The 22,508-nt window shown below is 33.2% G+C and overlaps 1 protein-coding gene across 1 annotated transcript in view; it reads left to right on the forward strand.

Annotated features, from left to right (window-relative positions):
* Positions 1–21,664, forward strand: part of Rok (Rho associated coiled-coil containing protein kinase) — a 165,018-nt gene extending 143,354 nt beyond the window's left edge. Inside the window, exons 31-36 of the mRNA XM_089233880.1 lie at positions 5,852–6,011; positions 8,856–8,934; positions 12,334–12,411; positions 13,406–13,541; positions 13,645–13,855; positions 17,080–21,664. Coding sequence (XP_089090006.1) covers positions 5,852–6,011; positions 8,856–8,934; positions 12,334–12,411; positions 13,406–13,541; positions 13,645–13,855; positions 17,080–17,167 — 752 coding nt within the window. The 3' untranslated portion in view covers positions 17,168–21,664. The remainder of the gene's footprint in view (positions 1–5,851; positions 6,012–8,855; positions 8,935–12,333; positions 12,412–13,405; positions 13,542–13,644; positions 13,856–17,079) is intronic.
* Positions 21,665–22,508: the final 844 nt, after the last annotated feature.

Genomic DNA, 22,508 nt, shown 5'->3' on the forward strand with positions numbered 1-22,508 from the left:
CGTGGATTTACAGTTGCAGAAACATGTTTATTGTGGGTATTAAATGCACCATCTCTTGCAAAAGTGCATTCATCGGAGAAAAGAAAAGTTGCAGCACAAAATCTGGGTGTGCTGCACTCTGCTGTAGGAGCCAGCGGGCAAAGTCTGTGTGATGAGACTAATCTTCTTCATTCAATGCTTGGACTCGTTGAAAATGGTATGGGTATTACCTCTCACCCTTCAGCATCTGCCATGTCATGGATTGTGGCACACCAAGGCTACGACCCACAGCTCATGCGCTTGTAGTTGGCTGATCTGCAACCATCTCCAAAATTTTGTCTTCCACACCTGCTGTTCTGGCAGTCCTTGTACGACCTACATCAGACTGGGAAGCAAGGAAGGATCCCGTTTTGCACAGCTGCCAATGCAAGCGCAAATTTTTTCGGATTGGGCTACCGCCTGTGGGGAAAACGCTCACTGTACATTCGTGCTGCTTCTGTGGTACTTTTGTTTGCAGCTCCATAAATGAAATGCATATCAGCTGTTTCAGTATTAATAAAGTGCACATTGTCCTGTACGTTATAACTGTTAGAACAGCTGCAGGCTAGAATAACTTCACAGGGCTGGCCCCTGCACCTTTTATTCACTGTGACACAGATTTGCATACAGTTTCTTCTTTCCCAAGTTAAATTTGCATGCATATGGTGTTCTTTTTCTCCTGATAAATTTCAACAGGAATGCTGTTTTAACATTTGCAGAGCAGCCATCTCATATTCGCGGATAGAAAAGATAAGCCCCCTAGAATATCCAGACTGTTCAATTTGATGCTAAGAATCTTGCACATGCACTAAAAACATTCAAGTCTTTTTATGAATATCCTCTTGGTTTAATCTTTCATTTTACATGAAGAAGCTCAAAAGGTTTGTGAAAGAGAAATAGAAGTATATCTGGAAAGCAATTCCAAGACTGGCATAAATTCATTGGGCTTGAGTGACAGTAATTCCAATGATGATTGATATAAAAATTCAATTCAAAATCTAGCTGTATTATATGAGCAGGTAAATCGATATCAACTAAAACATTTGTTAACTAAAGCTGAGCAACTGCAGAAAATCTTTATTGGCTAAAACATTTGTATGCAGGGTTTCACTGTCCTACTAAACCACACATGCACATCATAAATGTTCCTCTGTGGAATTTATAGCAAATTGTTGCATGCTGAAAAGTTTTGTATGCATATGTACATGTTCCTAACATTTTTATGAATGCCTGTGAGGTGTGTGTGTTATGTATCTGTAGTTATGTATTTTCTTTTTTTTTCCAAATTGGAAAATAAAATGGCAGGTGCAGAGTTTTTCAATTTTGAGAATTTTTTCCTATTTAACTTTCGCTTTTGTAGCCATAAATATTAGTTTTCCATGCTATTAAGCAGTCTTGATGGAGTCCAGTTTGCTGTATGGTAAGTTTGTTGGTCTTGATGTAGTCATTGTAGTGTTTGATCTCCCCAAGCAGAGTGTACAGCAGTTGACTGAAGTTAGTTTTTGGTGGTTTTTCAACTTGTTGTGAATGCAAGCTGTGTACTCCTTTCAAATAGTTTCTAAACAGATCTTACAGGCAACACTGAGAAATTATTACAAGAGTAAAAGGTCATACATCTGCTAGTTCCATTAGCATATATCAATTTGTTATGAGTTTTTCAGAGGAATTTTTACAAGGTGCAGTTCAGTAGTAGCCCGAGAGATTTTGCTTATTGTTTACTAAGATAACATGTTGGTTACCTTGATAGCTATTCTGAGCTGAATGTTCATCATAATTTGTGAAGTGGATAGACGAGAATAATGTATTGTCGGATAATCAGCATGGGTTCAGGAAGGGGAAGTCATGTGTAACTAACCTCCTTTGCTTCTATGATTACGTGACTAAGGCTTTGGGTAAGAGCAAAAATGTCGACGTGGTTTACCTTGATTTCCAGAAGGCATTCGATCGGGTCCAACATGGCAAACTCTTGAAGCGTTTACACGAGATTGGAATAGGGGGCAACTTGCTGAATTGGATAGAATCGTGGTTAAGAGATAGGTCACAACGAGTTATGGTGAACGGGGAATTCTCTGGTTGGACAGACGTCACAAGTGGAGTTCCTCAGGGAAGTGTCCTTGGCCCCCATACTTTTTTCACTTTTTATCGATAAACTCGATCAGGGTATCGATGGAATTACTAGCAAATTCGCAGATGATGTGAAGCTAATGGGGGTAATCGGGAATGAAAGCGATAGGGAGTTGCTCCAGACCAACTTAAACAAGATTGCAGCATGGGCAAATGAATGGAGCATGACGTTTAGCGTAGATAAGTGCATGGTCGCTCATTTTGGTTCGAACAACCCACGGTTCTCTTACGAGTTGAATGGTGTCACTATCCCGGATGCAACTAGAGTCACCGATTTGGGAATTCTCATTGACGAGCGACTTAAGTTTTCTGAACATTGTTCAGCGGTTGTCAAAAAATCGAATAGGATGCTTGGTCTCATTTTCAAAAAGGTCTCTTCGCGTTCTCCTAAAGTCATTCTTCCGCTTTTTCGAGGCTTAGTTCGTCCTGGACTGGAGTATGCTGTAAGGTTTTGGAGACCATACCTACAGAGGGACATAGACTTGGTTGAAGGGGTGCAGAGAAGAGCTACGCGTGTCCTTATTGGCACACAGGGCTTGAGTTATGAAGAAAGACTTCATTTTTTGAATATGTTTACGGATGAACGCAGGTGTCGAGGAGATATGATCGAAGTGTTCAAAATTTTCAATGGGATGGATAGGATGGACCATGAACTTTTAGTACACCGCCAATCGACTGCTTTTACAAGGGGACACCAGTATCGGTTGGTGAGGGACAATGAAAGGCTATGGTGTCGCAGGGAATTTTTCTCTAATAGGGTTGTTAATAAATGGAATAGCTTACCCCCGGAGGTAGTAAATTGTAACACAATTGACACGTTTAAAAAGAAGTACGATAAACATGTTGGGGTAAATCGAAAAGCTATCCATTCTTAGAATAAGACAACCATAAGTATTCTTTATGGGCATTGTATAATATTTTATCATGTGTATATATTGTTTGTAATTTGTGTTAATTGCATTTTTAATTGGGTTGCTGTAATTTTGAAACATATGACAACCATATTTTTATGGGCATCTTTTTATCAGCCACCTCGTTGGGCATTTTGCCTGTTGTGGTGTTGTATTTGTATTTGTATTTGTATTTGTATAACCTACTCCTATATTTTGACATTCATACATATTAGATAAATATAACAATGAATCCAAAAAAATTTGTTTGCTGTAAAAGTAACTTATTGAATGGGGTACAAAAATAACTTCAAAAGTTATATATAAGAAACTAATAAAAAAAGTTTTAAAGATTTGGCCAAATTCAACACAATGTACAGTAGTCCCTCATTCCATCATGCCTGGTTATCATGGCATTCAGGTATTTAGCACTTTTTATTAGAACAGCTGTTAAAAATTCTAACCTTTAGTCTTTGATTATATCACACTTCTAGTATATTGTGCTTTTTCTTTGTCTCCCAACATGATATAATGACAGGTTACACTGTGCATGGAGTTTCTACATGTTATGCACAAGAGTTAGCAGCATCAAGGAATGACATGCTCTGGCATGGTTTTATGTAAATATAGTATATTAAAACCAATAATTTAACAGTGAATTAAAAATTTGTATATTGAGGTGGTTAAAAATATTTAAAATTATCCAATGCATTTGATGATTTTGAGACAAAATTTGTTGTTAGAATCATGTTGCAGACCCACTTGAAGCTTGATTTTATCGATAGTTAGCTGGTGTTGAAAAAGGCTGAATGTCAATCTTTCCATCCAGAGCAGAATGAGGCAGCAGATCCAATTCCCTGGGTTCAGCTTCTGGAGAGTAGATCAAAAGCTGTGACTTCAAATGAGAGGTACTTGTGGCTTTTTGCATTTTGCAACAAGACTACATCTCCATTTTACTTCTGATCCATGCATGCTGCAGCTATAAGACAGGTAGTATCGGCCACAACAGCATGGAGAAGGCTACATGGTTTCCATACTGGGCAATCATTATTATGATTGCTGCTTACTTCCAGCTACAGGGAGGAACATTTGAATTGCTCACACAGTCACATGAAGTGGACTCAAAAAGAGTTGTCCATACTTTAGGATGGATCAGTAATTTTCAATATGTTCATATCTCTGGATAGTGACAGACATTTGATGTCTTCTTGTGTTCAAGAAAAAAGCATATGTGGAAGTGGAGGTAGCATGGTTTGTGTTGAGATTATACAAAGGGCAGTCCAGAAGTCCCGAGATGATTTGAAAAAAATCATTTAAAAAACTGTTAAAAAGAATAAAGACAAACAGTTTAAAGCATTTGAAAGAGAAAGTTTCAAACTTTTTTTACCATTTACTGTGAATTTCTACATGCACACCTTTGGTGACACGGAGGATGTTAAGCCTGCATAGCATTTCTTCCCATGTTATTTGTAACGGGGGGGGGGGGGGGGGAGGTATTACAAATAATGGAAGTAAAGATAAAAGCAAAATGAATTAAATTAAAAATACTTTTATTGCTTTCAAAATACTTTGAATCCTTCTCTTTTAAATGGTTTAAGTCATTTGTCGCCATCATAACAGCATTTTTAAATATTTTTTCAAAATAAGTCAGGACTTCTGGACCATCTAGAATTTTATGCAAGTGAATATATGAAAAAATAAAAAAATCCACAAATTCTCAATCAAAAAGTTTAATGACAACGCACAGACCAACAGAGATAACTGTTTTTTTAATACTATTTATTTTTTATTTTTACTTCAATCTATTTTATTTCTATTCTTTGTAACACTCATGTTACAAATAACATGGCAAGAAATGCTATATAGGTTTGACAGCCTCTGTGTCACTAAAGGTGCTCATGTAGAAATTTTGTAGTAAATAAAACTATGAAACTTTCTCTTCCAAATGTTTTAAACCATTTGTCCTTATCTTAAACAGCTTTTTTTAAATGATTGTTTTTTTTCAAATCATAGTATGACTTCTGGCCCACCCTGTATTATTAGGTGGGTGTATGGATGTCTATGGTTCCATCATCTGCAGGTAGATGAGTCATATGCATACCCACCCCAACTGAAGTCATATGGAAAACTGATAGCTGTCGCTGTGACCGCAATCCTGATCAACTCTAAACACCTTCAATCTGTCGATTTTAAATTAAACTATTCTTGTGTGTGGTGTCCAGTCTGGGTGTAAAAATGTGTACAAGTTGATATAAATAATATTTACTTATAAAAAAATACCATAGGGTGCCATAAGATCAGTCATGTTATGTGCAAGACATTTAGAGGGATAAAGTAATATTGCACATGGAAATAAGGCTGTGATTCCTATCCAGTCATAAGTATTTAGAGTACAGCTGAAGTGCCTCAATGCAGAAATGCTATTACATAATCAGAATTTCCAGAGTTGCAATGAAACTGGTTGGTGGAGAAGGTGATGTAGGAAAAAAGAAAGAAAAGGCTTTTGCAGATCAAGGGAACAAAAGGCTTGGTTTAACATTGCAACAGCTGGGATTAGGGACACCTTACTCAAGCTTAGAATTGATTTCTTTTAAATGTGGGTATATCTCCTCTTATGTTACTCATGGAGCTAACTCATTGACAACATCATTAATAGCATGAAAATAGCTGTTGAACCTGTATTGCTATTCAGAAATTGTTGTAATATGATCTTTTAATTGTAAATATGATTCCTTTCCATAATACAAGATTTTTTTCATCTTTCAATAAAAAAAGATAGGATACAATACATCAGGCTTTTTTCCTTTCTCCTGTTTTAGAAATCCGTTTAGAAGGATGGTTGTCAGTTCCTAATAAAATTAACATCCGTCGTCATGGCTGGAAGAGAAATTATGTTGTCGTTAGTTCCAGAAAAATAATATTTTATAACAACGAGGCAGATAAAGTCAATGCTGATCCTATCATGATTTTGAACATGAAGTAAGCTTGACATTTTTATTATTTTTTTACAAAATTTTTTTTTTAATGTTATTGAATTTGATGTTCCAGCAGTTTTTTGATACAGAAAATGTTATTGTGTTAAAAATCAGGGTTCACCAATTTAAATCACTTGATTTTTTTTAAAAAGAATAATTGATTTAAATTCTATTTTTTCTCTATTCAAATTTAATTTTTCATTGTTCTAATTTTAATTTTATTTAACCCCTTAAGCCTGGAGGAGATTTAAATGGAATCACTGGTTTTCGCAGATGTTTAGCAAAATAATTATAAGTTTTAAATGAATCATTGGAATTTTTTATGTTTATAAAATAACATCCTGTCTATAATACAGTGAAACCTGTATAAAACAAATTTAAGAGACAATTATTTTCCATTCTAGACAGGTTCCCGTTTTATAGAGGTGCACATAAAAATATATGCAGTGATTTGTTTGTATTGTTTCACCCTCACTTCTAGAAACTGACGAGTGTTAAACAGAGACATGCATTTTGTTATTTTGAATTTTTCATGTTTGCGGTTTCAAATAACTATACATTAGAAATTTCATATTTAATGCGCTAATGGTTAAACTTCAATATAAAACTTTTTCCTGTGAGTGGCAATAGAATGAACACTTACTTTTGTCAAAAATGAAATTTTTTTAAAACAGTGAAACCCCTCGATATTATGATATTCTGCAGATCAAGAAAAAATATTGTCGTAGAGTGATTATCCTTACGTGTGATCAAATTTATGCTGTTGTTGTCATCTTTTCTACATTGACATTGTTAACACCATCAGATGTGCTTTTATGTATTTATTTGCCAAAAAAAATTGTAATGGATTAATTTATTATAAAATTTCACTAAGATGCATTGCCCTGTAAAATAGTTTACCACATTGCACTTTCATGTCTTACACAGAAAATAGCAATACCAATAACTTACTTTAGCTTTCTCTGATTTTTTAGTTCAAAATATTTATGTTATCAGATGCCTTCAGAAGAAGGAAAACAAATGACGGAGTTAAAATTTTAAATTCAAACTGATTTTGAGCAAAATATAAAAAAATATTGTTTTATATAGTGGTTTCAAAAATCTCCTGAAAATATTGTCATAGATGGATTTATCGTAGTAAAGGATATCGAGTATCGTTGTAGCGAGGTTTCACTGTATTTAAAATAAAAATTGAGAAATTGTATACCTTGCGTGACAATGAGATGAACAACCAATAACGCTTGTGAGCGAAAGATTCTACATATCTGTAACACTTAAATTTTGCTTTTTAATGCCTCTACGAACTCCATTTTGGTGTGCAAATCCAATACGCATTTATACTAGTGACCATCTCTACACTGAATGAAAATCTCTGCAGTAGCCAAAACACAGTGTCACTAACTTATGAACAATAATTCAGTCTCCATCGCGTATTACTCTATTTCCATCATAAATGAAATGCTAAACAAGCTTTTACTAAATTTTGAATAGTAAATCTGCTTTCTCTCAAGCTTGACCCCCATAACCAGTTCAGATAGATAATAAGCAGTCATTGTTTTCTGAGAAGTGAAAGAGTTTGCCTAACAAAAAGGAGATCAGAACAACTTAACTTTCTCCCCATCCAAAGGACAAAAACTTACACTTGGTCAAAAATTCTTTCAGTTTCAGCAGGTTTTGTATCTACAAATAGACTAAATATGCCTTCCGTTTCTACGTTAGGCAGTTTCCATCTTAAAGAGGTTTCTTCTGATTGAAAAACATTAATTATTCACAAGACTATATATTTGTTTCGGTTAAGACAGGTTTCTGTCTCATAGTGTCCATCTTAGGCAGGTTTCACTGTATTATATAGTATCAATTGTATTATTTGAAAAGTTATGATATTTTCTTTGGTAAAATTGTTTTTTTTTTAACTTCTACGGCTGCCAAAAATCAGATTTATAGCACAGCTTCCTGGCTGTAACAAAGAACTATTTACTCAATTATACGGGTATTGTAGCTCAAAGGAGCTTAAACACGCTCTTCACAATAATAATTATACAGGGCATTTCAGCTCAATGCTCTTTACAAAAATATCTCGGATCCCCATGTGTTAAGCAGCAAACGTTCATCACTGACAATAAAATATGATAAATGAAAATAGTATAATAGATTGTATAATAAATAATGTAATGATTATACAAAGCCACATTATTACTCTTTCGAATGATACCAAACATGCAGAGATCATGAAATAATATAATTGATTATACAAAAAATTAAGATATGAGTTGGGGCTGTCGCTTAACCTTAAGTGGTTAAGTAAAAATAACTAAGAGTAGCATTTATGTTAATGTAATGTGGTAAAGTCATAAATTTCTTGAGTAAAAGAAATACAGAAGATCTGGTTTAAATATGGATTTGAATCTTATTTCTAGATGCAGAGCAGAAGAATACTTGTTCTATTTTTAAGTTCATGTATGGAAAAATTTTAGAAAAGTAATTAACTGAAAATTATAAACTTAGATATAACTGCTCAAAGTATTTTTAATTTATTCAAACTTAAATAGGTTTTGCTAATGGAGTTACATCAACAGACATGAGTAATACTTGATTTATCATTTGAATATAGAACTTAAACAATAATGTAAAATATCATGGATACTATAAAAAATCCAAGTTTTTTTTTTTTTTTAATTGAAAGTTGACAATTTTTTTGAGTATAACTTTCTCTTTAAAAAAGCAGAGGTTTTTGTTCCTCTTTCAGATTGTATGTGTTTTAAGGGCAAGTATAAAAAGAAAGCAATTTGAAATTTTTTTTTACTTCACAAATCTTTTATTAAATGTATGTAAACATATTTTCTTCCAGCAAATTATTCCATGTACGATCGGTCACTCAAGGAGATGTTATTCGTGCTGATGCCAAAGACATTCCTCGCATTTTTCAGGTGACATTAATGTTTTTAAATGTAGAATATTTTCATTTTCTATTTTTAATTTTCGAACTATTTAAAAGTTTTAGCACAGTGAAAAATTCAGGTATGGTCTTCCACTTTCATATATTTTTTTTATAGTTTTCGACTATATGAAAAGATATTAGGACTAATTTCCTTTTTCTTTTAGAATTAATAATGAATCATAACATGTTATTGTGATGCCAACATTTACCAATATTGGTGAAACTATAAGAAGAATTGACATAATACTGCATAATTTTGTAGTCAGACATTATTGTGACAGATATGTGCAGTGTTTACTTTAAGTAGTGCACGTGTGCAACGCACAAAATAAAGGATGGACAATTGTTCATTCCCAAAAATTTAGGTTGGAAAGCAGTATACAATTTACATTTTTGGGGCCTGCAAACTCATAGATTGGAAAACACTATAAAAGTTTCTTTGAAAAGTTCTTTCTTCTGTGGAAAAGGAAAAAAATAAACCTAAACAAAAAAATATATAAATAACTTCATGCAGCAGAAGTTACTCCCTTATCAGGAAACAAAATCGATGTGACTGATCGTGTTAGAAGAAGAGGGATGGAAAGGTAAAATGCAAATACAAAATTAGAAACCACTGCAGGCAAATTGTCCAACAAGATGACTGAAAAAAAGAGAAAATAAAATATGCATAAAAAATAAATAGTACATATCAGAAAAAAGCTTATAATGTTATGGTTGTCATAGTCTAAATACAGCTACCCAAAAATAATAAGCCAAAGGTAACTAAACAATTAAAATATCTGACCATAGAAATGTGGTTGTCATTCTTTATATATGGATAGCTTCTTGATAACTTCCACCTATCTTACCATATTTCTTCTTGGAGGTATCTATCGGGGGGGGGGGGGAATTCATGATATAAGCTGGAAGATAAGCTATTTTATGTATTTGCAACCCTGTTGGAGAAAAATCCCTGCAACACAACCACCTAGAATTATTCCTAACTAATCGAAACTGGTGTACCTGAGTCGAAGCATTTGGAAGATGACATAACAATATTTCATGCTCCATCATAATCCCTGTGAAAATCTTAAATATTTCAATCCCCATGTATTTCATGACTCCTACATTGTTCCAAAAAAAAAAACATTCATTGAATCAAGTCTCTCTTCATACTCTTGCATACCTACCAGTGCTCTAGTGGCTCTTCTTTGCACCCCTTCAACCAATTCTATATCCTTCTGAAGATAGTTTCTCCAAAACCATGTGTCATATTCACAGCCAGGATGAATTAAGCCTAAGAAAAGTGGAAGGATGACCCTGAGAGAATGGAAAGAGACCTTTCACTGACAGAACCAAACAAAATGGCAAAATTAACCACTGTGTTGGTTACAAAATTTTAACTACCTGTTGCTCAGCAGAAAAAAAAAGTGCAAATGACTGCAGTTAAACATGATAATGATGATTTTAAAAAATTGTTGAGGAGTTAATGGTGGTAGGGATAAGGGGATCTGTAAAAATCCTTGCCAGGTTGAACTAGTACTTGTTAAGTTATTGAAAAGTTGGTAGGAGTTATTTTAGATATGGAATGATTCATGAAAATTCTAGTCCTAAGGCAAAGATAATTTTTTTGATTTTTCCTGCTGATGAGAAGTCAGTTATGGTTGAAAGTCCTGCAATATTAGGCAATTGCAGAGTAGTAAAGTTCTTGGTTAGAACTAGTTTTATCCTCCTACCTCCCCTTGTTCTCATGTGATCGGTCATTTAAATTTCTTCCTTGCAAGTTATCTGCTATATAAGAGGTTCTTTATATTTTTGTATTTTAGGTTTATTTCTTCCTTTTCTACTAAAGAAAGAATGTCATAAGGTCCAGAAACCCTGTTAATAGTTTCTTAATCTACACTTTGAGCTTATTAACGTTGTCTATCATGTGTTTATTTCTTTGTCCAAAAAGTAACCTCTCTTCGAAATATGCTATTTTTGTGTAAGGCATATTATCATAAAGGACATAAAAGGAAACCATCTCTAATTCGAAAAAAAATAAAAATAAAAATAAATCAGTGCATAACATACATATACCCATAGATTGTTTTTTTGAAAATCTATCTTTGTATTTTAAAGACTCAGTCTAGGACAGTGTTTCTTAACCTTTTTCAAGTCATGGCCCCCTATGGATCAAATTTTTTTCTCGTGGCCCCCCTGTCCTATCCAGGGCTCCCTCTCCCCTCATCAAAGATTGAGATACTTTCTATTTTTTTATTATGAATGAAATTTTAATAAATCAGATCGATCTCTGGAATCCTGGCTAGGCACGGACTCAAAAATGGCGGATTATCATCTCTCTCAGGAGTCAAATTATATGTTAAAAAACATTCTGTGTAAAATACGGTATGATCCAACGAACATGCACGATAAATCGACCCTCCCAACACATCAACCGTTGCTCTGGTGGCCCTCCATACTTAGCTGGAAGTAACAGATGAAAATCATAGTACCAGATTCCCATATAGTGCAGTCCCCCTCCCTCCATTATAGACATGAAGACCCGGGTCATGCCCACATAGACCCAAGGGTTAAGATGACCCTGGTTCTATGAACGGATCTGATGAATTCTGAAAGTAGTAATATTTTTTTCAACCATGTTTCACTTTTAAAGCTTTTTTCTCTTCACAGCTCTCTATGACTCCCTTCACCACCTGTCGTGAATCACTTTTCTTCTGATTTTCTCCCGTGGCCCCCCCTAGAATATCCCAGGACCGCAAGGGGGCCATATGGCCCCAGGTTGAGAACCACTGGTCTAGGACATAGTTTCCTAACCTTTTTGATATCACAGACCCCTTGAAGTGAAGGTCATCATTGTCCCCACTGTAGCGCCCGAAGATCAATTCTGATCCCTCCCCCATTAAATCCAAAATGTATGATTTTTCAAATTTGCATATCATAAAATATTGAAAAATCACAATTTCACAGCACAAAATGTGTCATTTATGCAATGGTAGTAAATGGTAATGAAACTGTGGATAACATATATATCAGGACTAGATAAGCCACAAAAAAAAAGAAAAAATCTAGGCACCAGAAGAATTGTTTAGGCCACAAAAAATTTTTTACCCAAAGAAAATGGTAAAAAATAATGTTTTTTTTATTTTTTCAGGGCATAGTCACCTTCTTTCATGTTGGCAAATATGAAAGAGTAGATGACTTTGCCTAATAATACTCAAAAAATCATCAACAAATAAGGAAATACTAAAAATTCTTTCCTAGGTATTTGCCTTATTCGTTGACAATTTTTGACTAGATATCTGACTATATAATTTTTTTAATGTAAAAAATTTCTTTCTTAAAAAAATTCACTTATAGAAATTGTTAACTTGCTGCTTAATTTTTTGTGTTTTTGTTTTTTCTGCAGCTCCTCTATGCAGGAGAAGGAGAAAGCAGAAAATTGGGTGAAGGTGTTCTGTACCCAGATTTACAATTGCCCAAGGATGTAAGTTCTTGAATTTTTTTAAATTTGAATTGCTTAAGTTGGAATTAACAGTGATGCATACACAACACAAAGGGAAAAAGTATAGACAATATTTCAATTTTGAATCCAAAGTCGTCGTTGGTCAGCTCAAATTTCTTGCATAAAGTTCTGTTCCCCTCCCCTCATCAAGAGTGATGAGTTATCAATATTTTTGTAGATTAAATATTTTTGTTGAATTCTCAGTAATATGTTTATTTCTCTATACAATATTCTGCATTATAGGCCTTTCAAAAATTATGAAATTCTCCAGAGGTTTTTCTCCTGTGGATAATTTTTTAAAATACGTTTCACACAGAATCACTTTTTAGAGGTTGTGATTTGCTTCTACCTGCATATTCAATGAGGTATTAAGTCTATATAGGCTCTGTGTGTACGTGGGATGACTATATCACCTATATATCATGGGACATTTTCATATTTTGGCAAGTTGATCCTAATACTTTTTTCAAAGATGCCCTGTTTTGTTATTCAACAAGGCTTACTTGAATTCATACTCTTTATTGAAATCATGGATGAAGATAATTTGCATAGATTATAAATTATATTATAACATTTATGAGCATAAATATTCATCTTGCGTATTTTTGTCATGTGTTCAATGGTTTTTCATGAAATGCAATAACCTTTAGTTTTTTTCCTATTGGGGCGTTTTTGGCGATGTCCTGTATTTTCCAGTTTCAGTAATTTCAGTGTCTCGTATCTGTCTTGGAAAAATATGGTCACCTATTTCATGCATATGTCATGTATCAATTCTTTCTTCTTGGAACGTTAATTCATATACCTATTTCACTTTATGAAATTCAATTTTTATTTTATCTTTTACATTGATTGAAAAAATACAGTTCACGTTCTTTTTTTATTGTTCATTTAAAATAAGTGCTAGTTCTTTGAAATTATTGACTCTTATTTGCTTAGTAAAACTATGTGTATATATATATTTTTTCCATTTTCGTAGTTGATGCAGCCTGGGATTTTAGAACATAAAGGGCATGATTTTGTCTCGATCAGTTTTCATATGCCAACCAACTGTGAAGTATGTCCAAGACCAATGTGGCACATGTTTCGTCCTCCTCCTGCTCTAGAATGTCGAAGTGAGTATTGATTCCCCCTCCCCCCCACACCTCCCAAATTATGAATAGAAAGTAAAATTACATCATCTTGATAAAATATGCTTATCTTTCATTCTTAATATAGGATGTCGAATAAAGGTTCATAAAGACCACTTAGAAAAGAAAGAAGAACTCATTGCTCCTTGCAAAGTAAATTATGATCCTAATTCAGCAAAAGAACTTTTGCTTTTGGCAAACAGCATTGAAGAACAACAAATGTGGGTGTCCAGGTTAAGGAAAAAAATTGAGAAGTGTGGTTATGCGGCTCAGCAAGAAACAAGAGGTGGTTCTCCAAGGTATCATGATCAATTTTTTTTTGTGTGTGTAACTAGAGAAGCACATTGCTACCTTGCAATTAATATAAAATAATATAGGGTAAAGGGCCCAATATTGCATACCACGATTGCTTTATGATTAATGCTGGTAGCTGGTGGTCACTACCAAAATTACAAAGCTTTCCCTTCAGAAGTTCTTTGTGGAAGCTAGACGCATCTGTGTTGATTTTTCTTTTCTCTGTGAATTTCTTCTGATTTTTGTGTACGATGAGTTAAACACGTTTCATTACTTAGTATAATCAATAAGGTTCAAGTGATAATGTTATATCATTTGAGGCAGTGAGAGCGACTGTGATGGGCTACATTTTAGTGTAGTTTGTTTCTTGGTTTGTGATTCGATTTCAAAGGTTGGGGTTTCCATGTTGAGAGTTAGGTTATTCCCAATAGCCTCTCCCTTAAGTGCCCCCATTATCACCCTAGGCAATATTATGAGCATTTTTGAAGTAGATTTTTTTTTCAGATGTCACATAGAAAGATGTGAGACAAGATTGAAATGAAAGCAATGTAATAGCAGTAAAAAATAAAGAGATGGGGACTAATCGAAGCATCAGAAGCTTTTCAAGTACTTGGATCTACATTAAAAGATTATGTGATAAAACCTGAAGATGAACTCCAAAAATTACCGTATATACTCGTGTATAAGCCGATCCCCTCCCCAATACTTCAGGACCACCAAAACCGCAATAAATTGAAAACCCGTGTATAAGCCGACCCCAAAAAAATCTGTGCATTTTAGGGAAAAAAATTCTTATATTTTTATGCAAAATGAATAGCTTCTGGAAATTTACAATAGAAAATGATTCAAACTTTTTAATCCATTTCTTCTGAGTCTCCAAGCTCATCGTAGTCGATCATATCATCATAGGGGGTGCGGCATCTTTGTTTTTATCTTCCTCTGGGGTTGGCATCGCCATTGTCACTTTCAGAGGATATCATCTTCAGTTCCGTCCATCGCATTGCTGATGCAACACTTTTTGAATGATCGGATGATAATTTCGGTGGAAACAGAATTCCACACCTCGTGTACCCATTGGCACAATAGGCCAATGTCAGGTTTCTTCCAGGCACCACCTTTTTGTAGTTGCTTTATCATCGGGACTCATCCATTCGATCCAGAAATTTCTCAGTCTTTGAGAGGCTTGTTGATGCTCACATCTAAAGGCTTCACAATCGACGTTAGCCCACCTGGTATAAAAGCCAATGATATTTTCGATTTCTTTGCCTCGGCTTTAACATTATCGGTTCTATGGGGTTCGAACATATCCCATACCAATAATGCCGGTTTCTCGAACACTGCTCCGGTCCTTTTGTTCCATATTTCCTGGATCCATTGTAGAATGCCCTTTTCATCCATCCAGCTCTTTTCCTGGGCTTTCACGATCTTTCTTGGTGAAACTTCATGTTCGAAGGAATTTTCTTCCTTTTGAAAATCACAACTGGAGGCAATTTCTTTCCATCGGCCATGCACGATAGCACGACCGTAAATTGTGTTTTTTCGTGCCCAGTTGTTCTAACAAAGATGGTTTTTTTCCCAGAGTTCATCAACAGTTCTATTTCTTGAAAAATGGAAAGTAACTGGAGTTTCGTCCATATTACCGATTTGTGACAGTTCAAATGCATGTCTTTTTCGCAGTTCAGTTATGAACTTCTGGAAAGATTCAATTCTGCTTTAAAATTTTTCTGGGAGTTTTTGTGCGATCTTTGTTCGCTGGCGTAAGCACAGGTCGAAACGGTTCATGAAACGAGTGCACCAACCTGGGGATGCATAGAACTTTTCTGGATTTGTGTCTTTGAATTTAACACTCTCAGCTAGTTTCGATGCTTTCGGACGAATGGCTGTCCTTGCCACGATTGTACCTTTCAGTCTGAGGTGTAGCATCCATTCATTCAATTCCTTCTCAAGTTCAGGGAACACCGATACTTTTCCTCGAAGAGTCTTTTTTGTCTTTCGCATGGTTGAAACTTTCTCTTTCATTTTCCGCCATTCTCTCACTTGTTTCTCTTTGACGTTATATGTCCGAGCTGCAGCACAGTTATTGTTTTCTTCCGCGAATTTGATAACTTTCAGTTTGAAAGATGCATCATATGGAAATATTTTTGCTTTCTCCATTTTTGATCATTGATACTTACTCATACAACACTAGATCAATGATTTTTCTGTGGGTGATCACGACTTGTACGGCCCGGGAAAAAAATTACCACGTGGATTTAACCTGGAAAGTACTAACGCTACTAAAACAACTGCCATGTATAGCTACAAAAATCACTCTGATGATTTGCAACACCATCTATCGCTACTAATCATTAGCGCCATCTATAGTTACAAAAATGACTACTGATTGCGGGGGTCGATATTTTCTCGTCAAAAACTGACCCGTGTATAAGCCGCCGCCCCCCCCCCCCCCCACACTTGAGGAATGAATTTTTCCACAAAAAACTTGGCTTATACACGAGTATATACGGTACTTGATGTGCCACTAGGATGAAGGCCTATTTTATCTCTTGATGTAGAGGATCAATTTGCTGAGTATTATTTACAAATAAATAAAGCTTATTATGGACTTACGACAAAGGATGGCATTTCAACTTGCCATTAGAAATAATTCACATCACCCATTTCCTGAAAAAACAAAAAGTTCAGGTGGGAAATGACTCCCTCTTCTTTTCAAGAGACACCCTGCCTTGTCTTTGAAAAGAAAAAAGGGAAAAGCAGTATCACTTGAAAGTCCATCAATTTCTGGAAAAACATCAGTCAAAGCTATTAAGGAACCAGCTCCAAAAAAAAAAAAACGTAAATTGGACATTCTAATAATGCCGCTCTCCGCTATCCATACAAAGGTTTTTAACAGCTGGTTGATGTAAAGATATATTTTAGAAAAGAGAAAATTGAACTGCCCTTCCTCTGCGCAAAAAGAATTTTCACTCTTTCCTAAAATATATCTTCGAATCAGCCAGCTGTTAAAAACTTCGTAGCAATGATATATTTTACCTTTAAAAGGTATTGATGTGTGAGTGTGAACTGAATTCCGTTTAAAATGAAGATGTGATTACTTTATTCTGTTATGTACATTATAAAGTTATTATTTATTGCAGATTCAACCAATGTGTTATCTATAATGTCTGTTTTGTAACATAATATTTAGGTTGAAAACTTTAGTCCTCTAATTACATTTATCGTCTCATAGGGCATCAATGCGCTCCTCAGGAAAATTCCAGTCTCAAAAATCTGCTACATTACCACCAGGTGTTTTGTCCAGTGCCACAAGGAAATGAGTCTTGAACCTAAGAGTTTGTACAGCTGTGAAATTTATGTAATTTTTAAGATTTATTACTCATAAAATATATGTTTTATTACATTTGTTGTTTCAAGTTCATTTTACTCTGCTATTGGAGCTTAATGTGTCAATGTGATTCAGACCTATGTGGGAATTTGTTATGTTATCATGCAAGATTCAAGAAATGTACAATTCAAGTTTATATATATACTATATTTGCAATGTATATACCTGTAAATTTAAAAAAATTACCGTCCAGTTCATCAAGTGCCTAAAATTGAAATATTTGTATATTGTTAGAATATTTTATACCTTTGTACATTATCGGAGTACTATATTTAACTTATAAATTATGTTTTATTATATATACATCATAGATATAAATATTTTACATACATCTAAATAAGTACATTAAAGGAAAATTTGTGCTGTCCATTGTGCTTTTAGTTTATATGAAATGACAAAGGTTAGTAAGTTTTCCAGAAAAACCAGGGGAACTTGATAGTTTTAGTTTTTTCTGAGCTAATTTTTACTTCAGTATATTGGGACCACTTTATGTCTCAAATTGTATGGTAGTTATTAATCTATTCAAATTACAAATATAGCGATGAATATAAAAGAAACATCCTTGTTTTTTCTTAAAAAATTTCTTATAACCCCATCCCAGTTTCTAATATTTGTTAAGCAAGTATGTCATGTAAGGGTTGCAGATGTTAACTTCTGTACATTATGTATTTAAGAGTGATATTTTATAATTTCAGTGAATTATATGTATGCAGTATGAATAATGTGTGTGTGCAACCCAATGTTTAACTAAAATTGTATGCTTTCAACTTTTTGCTTCTATAATACAAAAAAGCCAGTCTTTGATAATTTGCTATGAATAATTTATTTTCATGAGATGAAGAATATTAGCAAAAAGCAAAGTTAACTTTACAGAGATGTGAGTAACCCGAGGATCATTGTAAGACTACATGAATTAGATAAGTTCCTTAAGCTTCCTAGAATCAATTAATATGGAATTTTCGAGCCCTTTGAGGCAATTTTTAGAGATGAATACTCGAAATACTTCCTTAATTCTTTTTTTTTATGGCAAGGGAGAAAAAAAGAAAATGTAATGGATAAGGCCAATATGGAAAAGTATGAAACCTTACCTGAAAAATTAAGAAAGATTTTAAATTATTAAGAGATCATTTATTTTGCCCTGTATTCGCATTATATCTAAATAGTGGAGTTAAGTTTCTCTTGCAAAAGGGAAAAAACTAGAAAAAATTATTTTTCATTTTTTTTTGTGCATTTTTCACATAAAAATTTGATTTTTTTGTAACTTGTTGTTAAGTCCAGAAATTTTTTATATTATTTTGTGTAGTTTATATTTTTCATGAGAGAACTTCATGGCAAGAAAAGGAATTGGCATGCACACATTGTATTTATTTCTCATGTTTTTTTTATTGCTGTATGAAAAATTTTCATGTATTGATTAATATTGAATAGTTTGATTTTCACATTTGCATTCAAAAACATTGTTTACAGATCAATACTTTTTCAAAATCTGGTGCAATATGTAGGGCCGTCTTAAGAGCATCATGGGTCCCCCAGCAAAAAGTGATTTTTCTGAGGCCCTACCAGACAAATTCTTGAAAATTTCCACCAGATGTCTTTTTTGTGAGGTCCTCTTCTCTTGAGGCCCCGGGCCATGCCCGGGTGAGCCCATGCCTTAAGACGGCACTGGCAATATGTATATTTTAGAGATCTGAAATGAATTGATGTCCTTGTCAATTCATGTGAAAATAAACTGAAATGAATATTTTACTTAGTAGTTCCATATTATGAGCCTATGTGTATACACATTGGGGGGGGGGGGAAACACCAAAATATATATATATTTTTTAAATATATATATTTTTTTTAAATATATATATATTTTTTAAATATATATTGCCTTTAGATAATTACATTCTATTTAATTAGAAATAGAGTGTAAAAGATAGAATATTTTTTTTTTCCTTTTCTGGAAAGTAACTTTAAAAATTTTATTTTCTGTTTAACTATGTTGTGATTCTGATGCTGCAAAATTTTATCTCGACTATAGGAAAGGGGCAAAACATGAATTCTATGAAATTATTTTCATGCAAGTATTAGCAAACTAAAACTCTCTGGTTTCGGATGGTTAGTATAGATGATTAGTTAAATCACACATACCTTGGATATTGGTAAATAATCTTATGAACTAATAGAACTAATAGGCAAAGTCACAATGTCATTCAAAATGCCCCTTTAGCCAAAATATGACATCTAACTTTTTATGGTGGCATATAATATTCATGGAAGAGACCAAAAAAACACAGTGTTTAATTATTCCTCAAGTTGAGTAGATACATGAAGGGTTGAACTATCTTTATGCCATAGAAAAACTCTTGTTATTTCATGTTGGTTCTTTGCATTATAAATGTATGTTTTGTCTTACTTTTTGTGGAAATATGACTATCATTCATCTGATCAAATTATCCACACATCTTGTTATCCAATTTTATTTTGATATGTGGATTTTAGTGTCAGGGACAGGCATTTACACACACCATTGTACTTGTCTGTGTTAATAGATTTCCAAACTTCATAGAATTTCAATGTGTACTACCTAAATGCTGCCAACTCTAGTTTGCAAATGTATGATCTTGTATGGCAATGATTAGAAGCTATTTTTTTGGTTTTCACAGTTAGTAGCTGATAAATAGTCACCAGTTATATTGATGAATGTCTTGATTACATGCTAGGTGTTCCTACCTATGTTTTCATGTATATTTAAGGATTTTCTGGTGCTGTATTACCTGGTATACAGCCACTTTAAATTATTTGATCCAAATTTCTTAATTTCTGAGATACTGAAACAAATCTTAAATTTATTTATTAGTTCCCGAATCTTGATGTATTGTATATATGTTTTATAATTTGTCACAAATATTCATTTACTTTTTTTTTATTGATTATTAATATTTTTAATAAATGGTGATCATCAAAGAAGGTTTATGTCCATTTTTAAATATTATCTATCTTGCTTTATATGGTTACCTTTCATTCCTTAATGTAGTTATTCTATTATGTTTCAAATCTTTTGTCTTGTTTTAATAATGTAAATTGTATTACTTATTAGGCATATTTTGTGTGAGTACTTAAGTATTTATTTCATAGTTGTTATTTGTTATTTAATTTTTACCTTGATTATATAACTAAAGAAGAGTTCATATTATAACCCTTTTATACCTTATTTATTCTCTCAAACATGACTCATGATTTTACTAGTTAAAAGTTCATCTGAATATTTAATCTGTATTTATACATCAATTACTATAAAACAATAAGCAACAAAATTCTTGTTTGTTTTGATGCAGGGTTTGGTTTTTGGTTAGTTTTCTCTGGGTACACTTTCCTCCTTTCTCTTTACGTAACTATCAAAATTCTTCTGCCAGAAAGCATTATTCCCTTCAGCAATGCAAGTATAAGTTTCTATGTACTGCCTGTCATTCAACAAACAGTTTGTAAATCATATCAATTTTCTAATAAATTACTAATTTTAATAACTACAAAAAGTTTTGATAATAACTGCAAAAAAAAATTGTTACAATAAATTCATGTGTAATTTATCCAGTTCCTTAGACAAACATGAACATGTCTGAGAACATTGACAAATATTTGTGCATGGTAGTAATGTGCATCACACAACACTTTATTATCAAAATTTCTATGTCAAAGCTGAGATTCTTTTCTAGACTTTTAGAATTGAAAAAGACTATTTCAACTGATCCCTTCTTAATGGTAAAATATATTGTTTTTCATAATCAGATGAAGGACATGAACGTCTTTTTTAAAAAATACTGATCATAAGTTTTTTCTTTTGCCTATTTTGATAAATAATTTTATATGTTTGAGAACTATCAAGCACAATATTGTACAAATTTACCTTCATCATTACTAATTACATTTGATCTGTCCAGATTTGATTTCTACAATTTTCATTTTTCAGTGGAATTTTTTAAGAGTTTTTCCTACACAGATTTTTTGTTCTTTTTCATTAAATGTACTTACGTTATATGATCCTTGCATTACTGTGGGAAACATATATGGATTCAGATTATATGGCATTCAAGTTTAAACTTTTTTGGCATATTGAATTTATACAATTTGCTAAATGATTCCCTCGTTCATCTTGAAGTTGAAAGTGTCATATTTTATACTTTATTTTTTAGTATTGTGTAGTGTGTTTTATGTGTATTATATGTTTTGTACAATGCTATATAAGTGCTTGCTGCTGTATGAATGCAATGGCTAGATGTAATGTTTTGTGCCTCAGTACTGTTGAGACAACATATACTCAAAACTCTTGAATTTTAGATATCACGTTTATGCTGCTAACTGTTATGTACCTGTATATACTTTTTGTTTTGTTACACAACATGGTTTTCCTAAGTCAAGAATAAAGCTGTTGGCTTTTTTGTAATTTTGTTCTAATGTATTTCAATTCTTAATTTTTTTTTATCAATTACAATTCAAAAACTCTCTGTAAGGTGCCCCTATTGGGCACATTCAACTATTTTTTCAACCCTAATTCTGTGGCGTTTGGTCAGAACATGATATCTCCTTATGTGTCAAAATGTCCTTTTGACGTAGTAGTAGGTCTTGCTAATTATAACTAATTAGAAGTGAGATAAATGCACAAATACGTGCATACGGCTAAACAACATTCTGACTTATGATATTTTCATTTGCGTGTATGATTTATTTCTGATTTTTAAATGACAATGAAAGTGCTATATCTCAAAAATGTGATTTTGGAGTTGTCATGTTCTGACCAAACACCTCAGAATTCTCAACTCTACTTCTGTTCATTAAAAAAAAATAAATTGGATTTTTTAGTTACTAATTTTATTTTTTTAGGTTCTGAAATATATAAAAATGGTCTGGAAATTTTAAATGAAGTATGACAAATTTTAGCATCTTCCTTCATTTCCTGTCTCATATCACTGCGCATTGATGAGGAAACTGTTTTATGTACTGAATGAATTAATGGCAAAACTCTGCTGCTGGACTTGTACTGTTGCTGAGATCTCTTCCAGTCCAGTTTTATGGCAAGTCGAGCCTGGAACACTTTATTAATAAGTCAAAAATAAAAAAATTACAAACATATTCACACACAGTTATGACAATATATTTCTCTAGACAATTGGGTACTATCATGATTAACAAATTTTGTGTTGATAGCAGATGAGATGGGGTTGGGAGTAGGAAAAAGTTCTCAGGTTTTGTTTAGAAGAATGAATGCAGTATTATAATTAGAAGTAATT

This window comes from Pholcus phalangioides, unplaced genomic scaffold (assembly GCF_987345545.1).
Source record: "Pholcus phalangioides strain wild (caught in Gottingen) unplaced genomic scaffold, Ppha-v1.0 ptg000007l_1, whole genome shotgun sequence".
NCBI classification, from domain to species: domain Eukaryota; kingdom Metazoa; phylum Arthropoda; class Arachnida; order Araneae; family Pholcidae; genus Pholcus; species Pholcus phalangioides.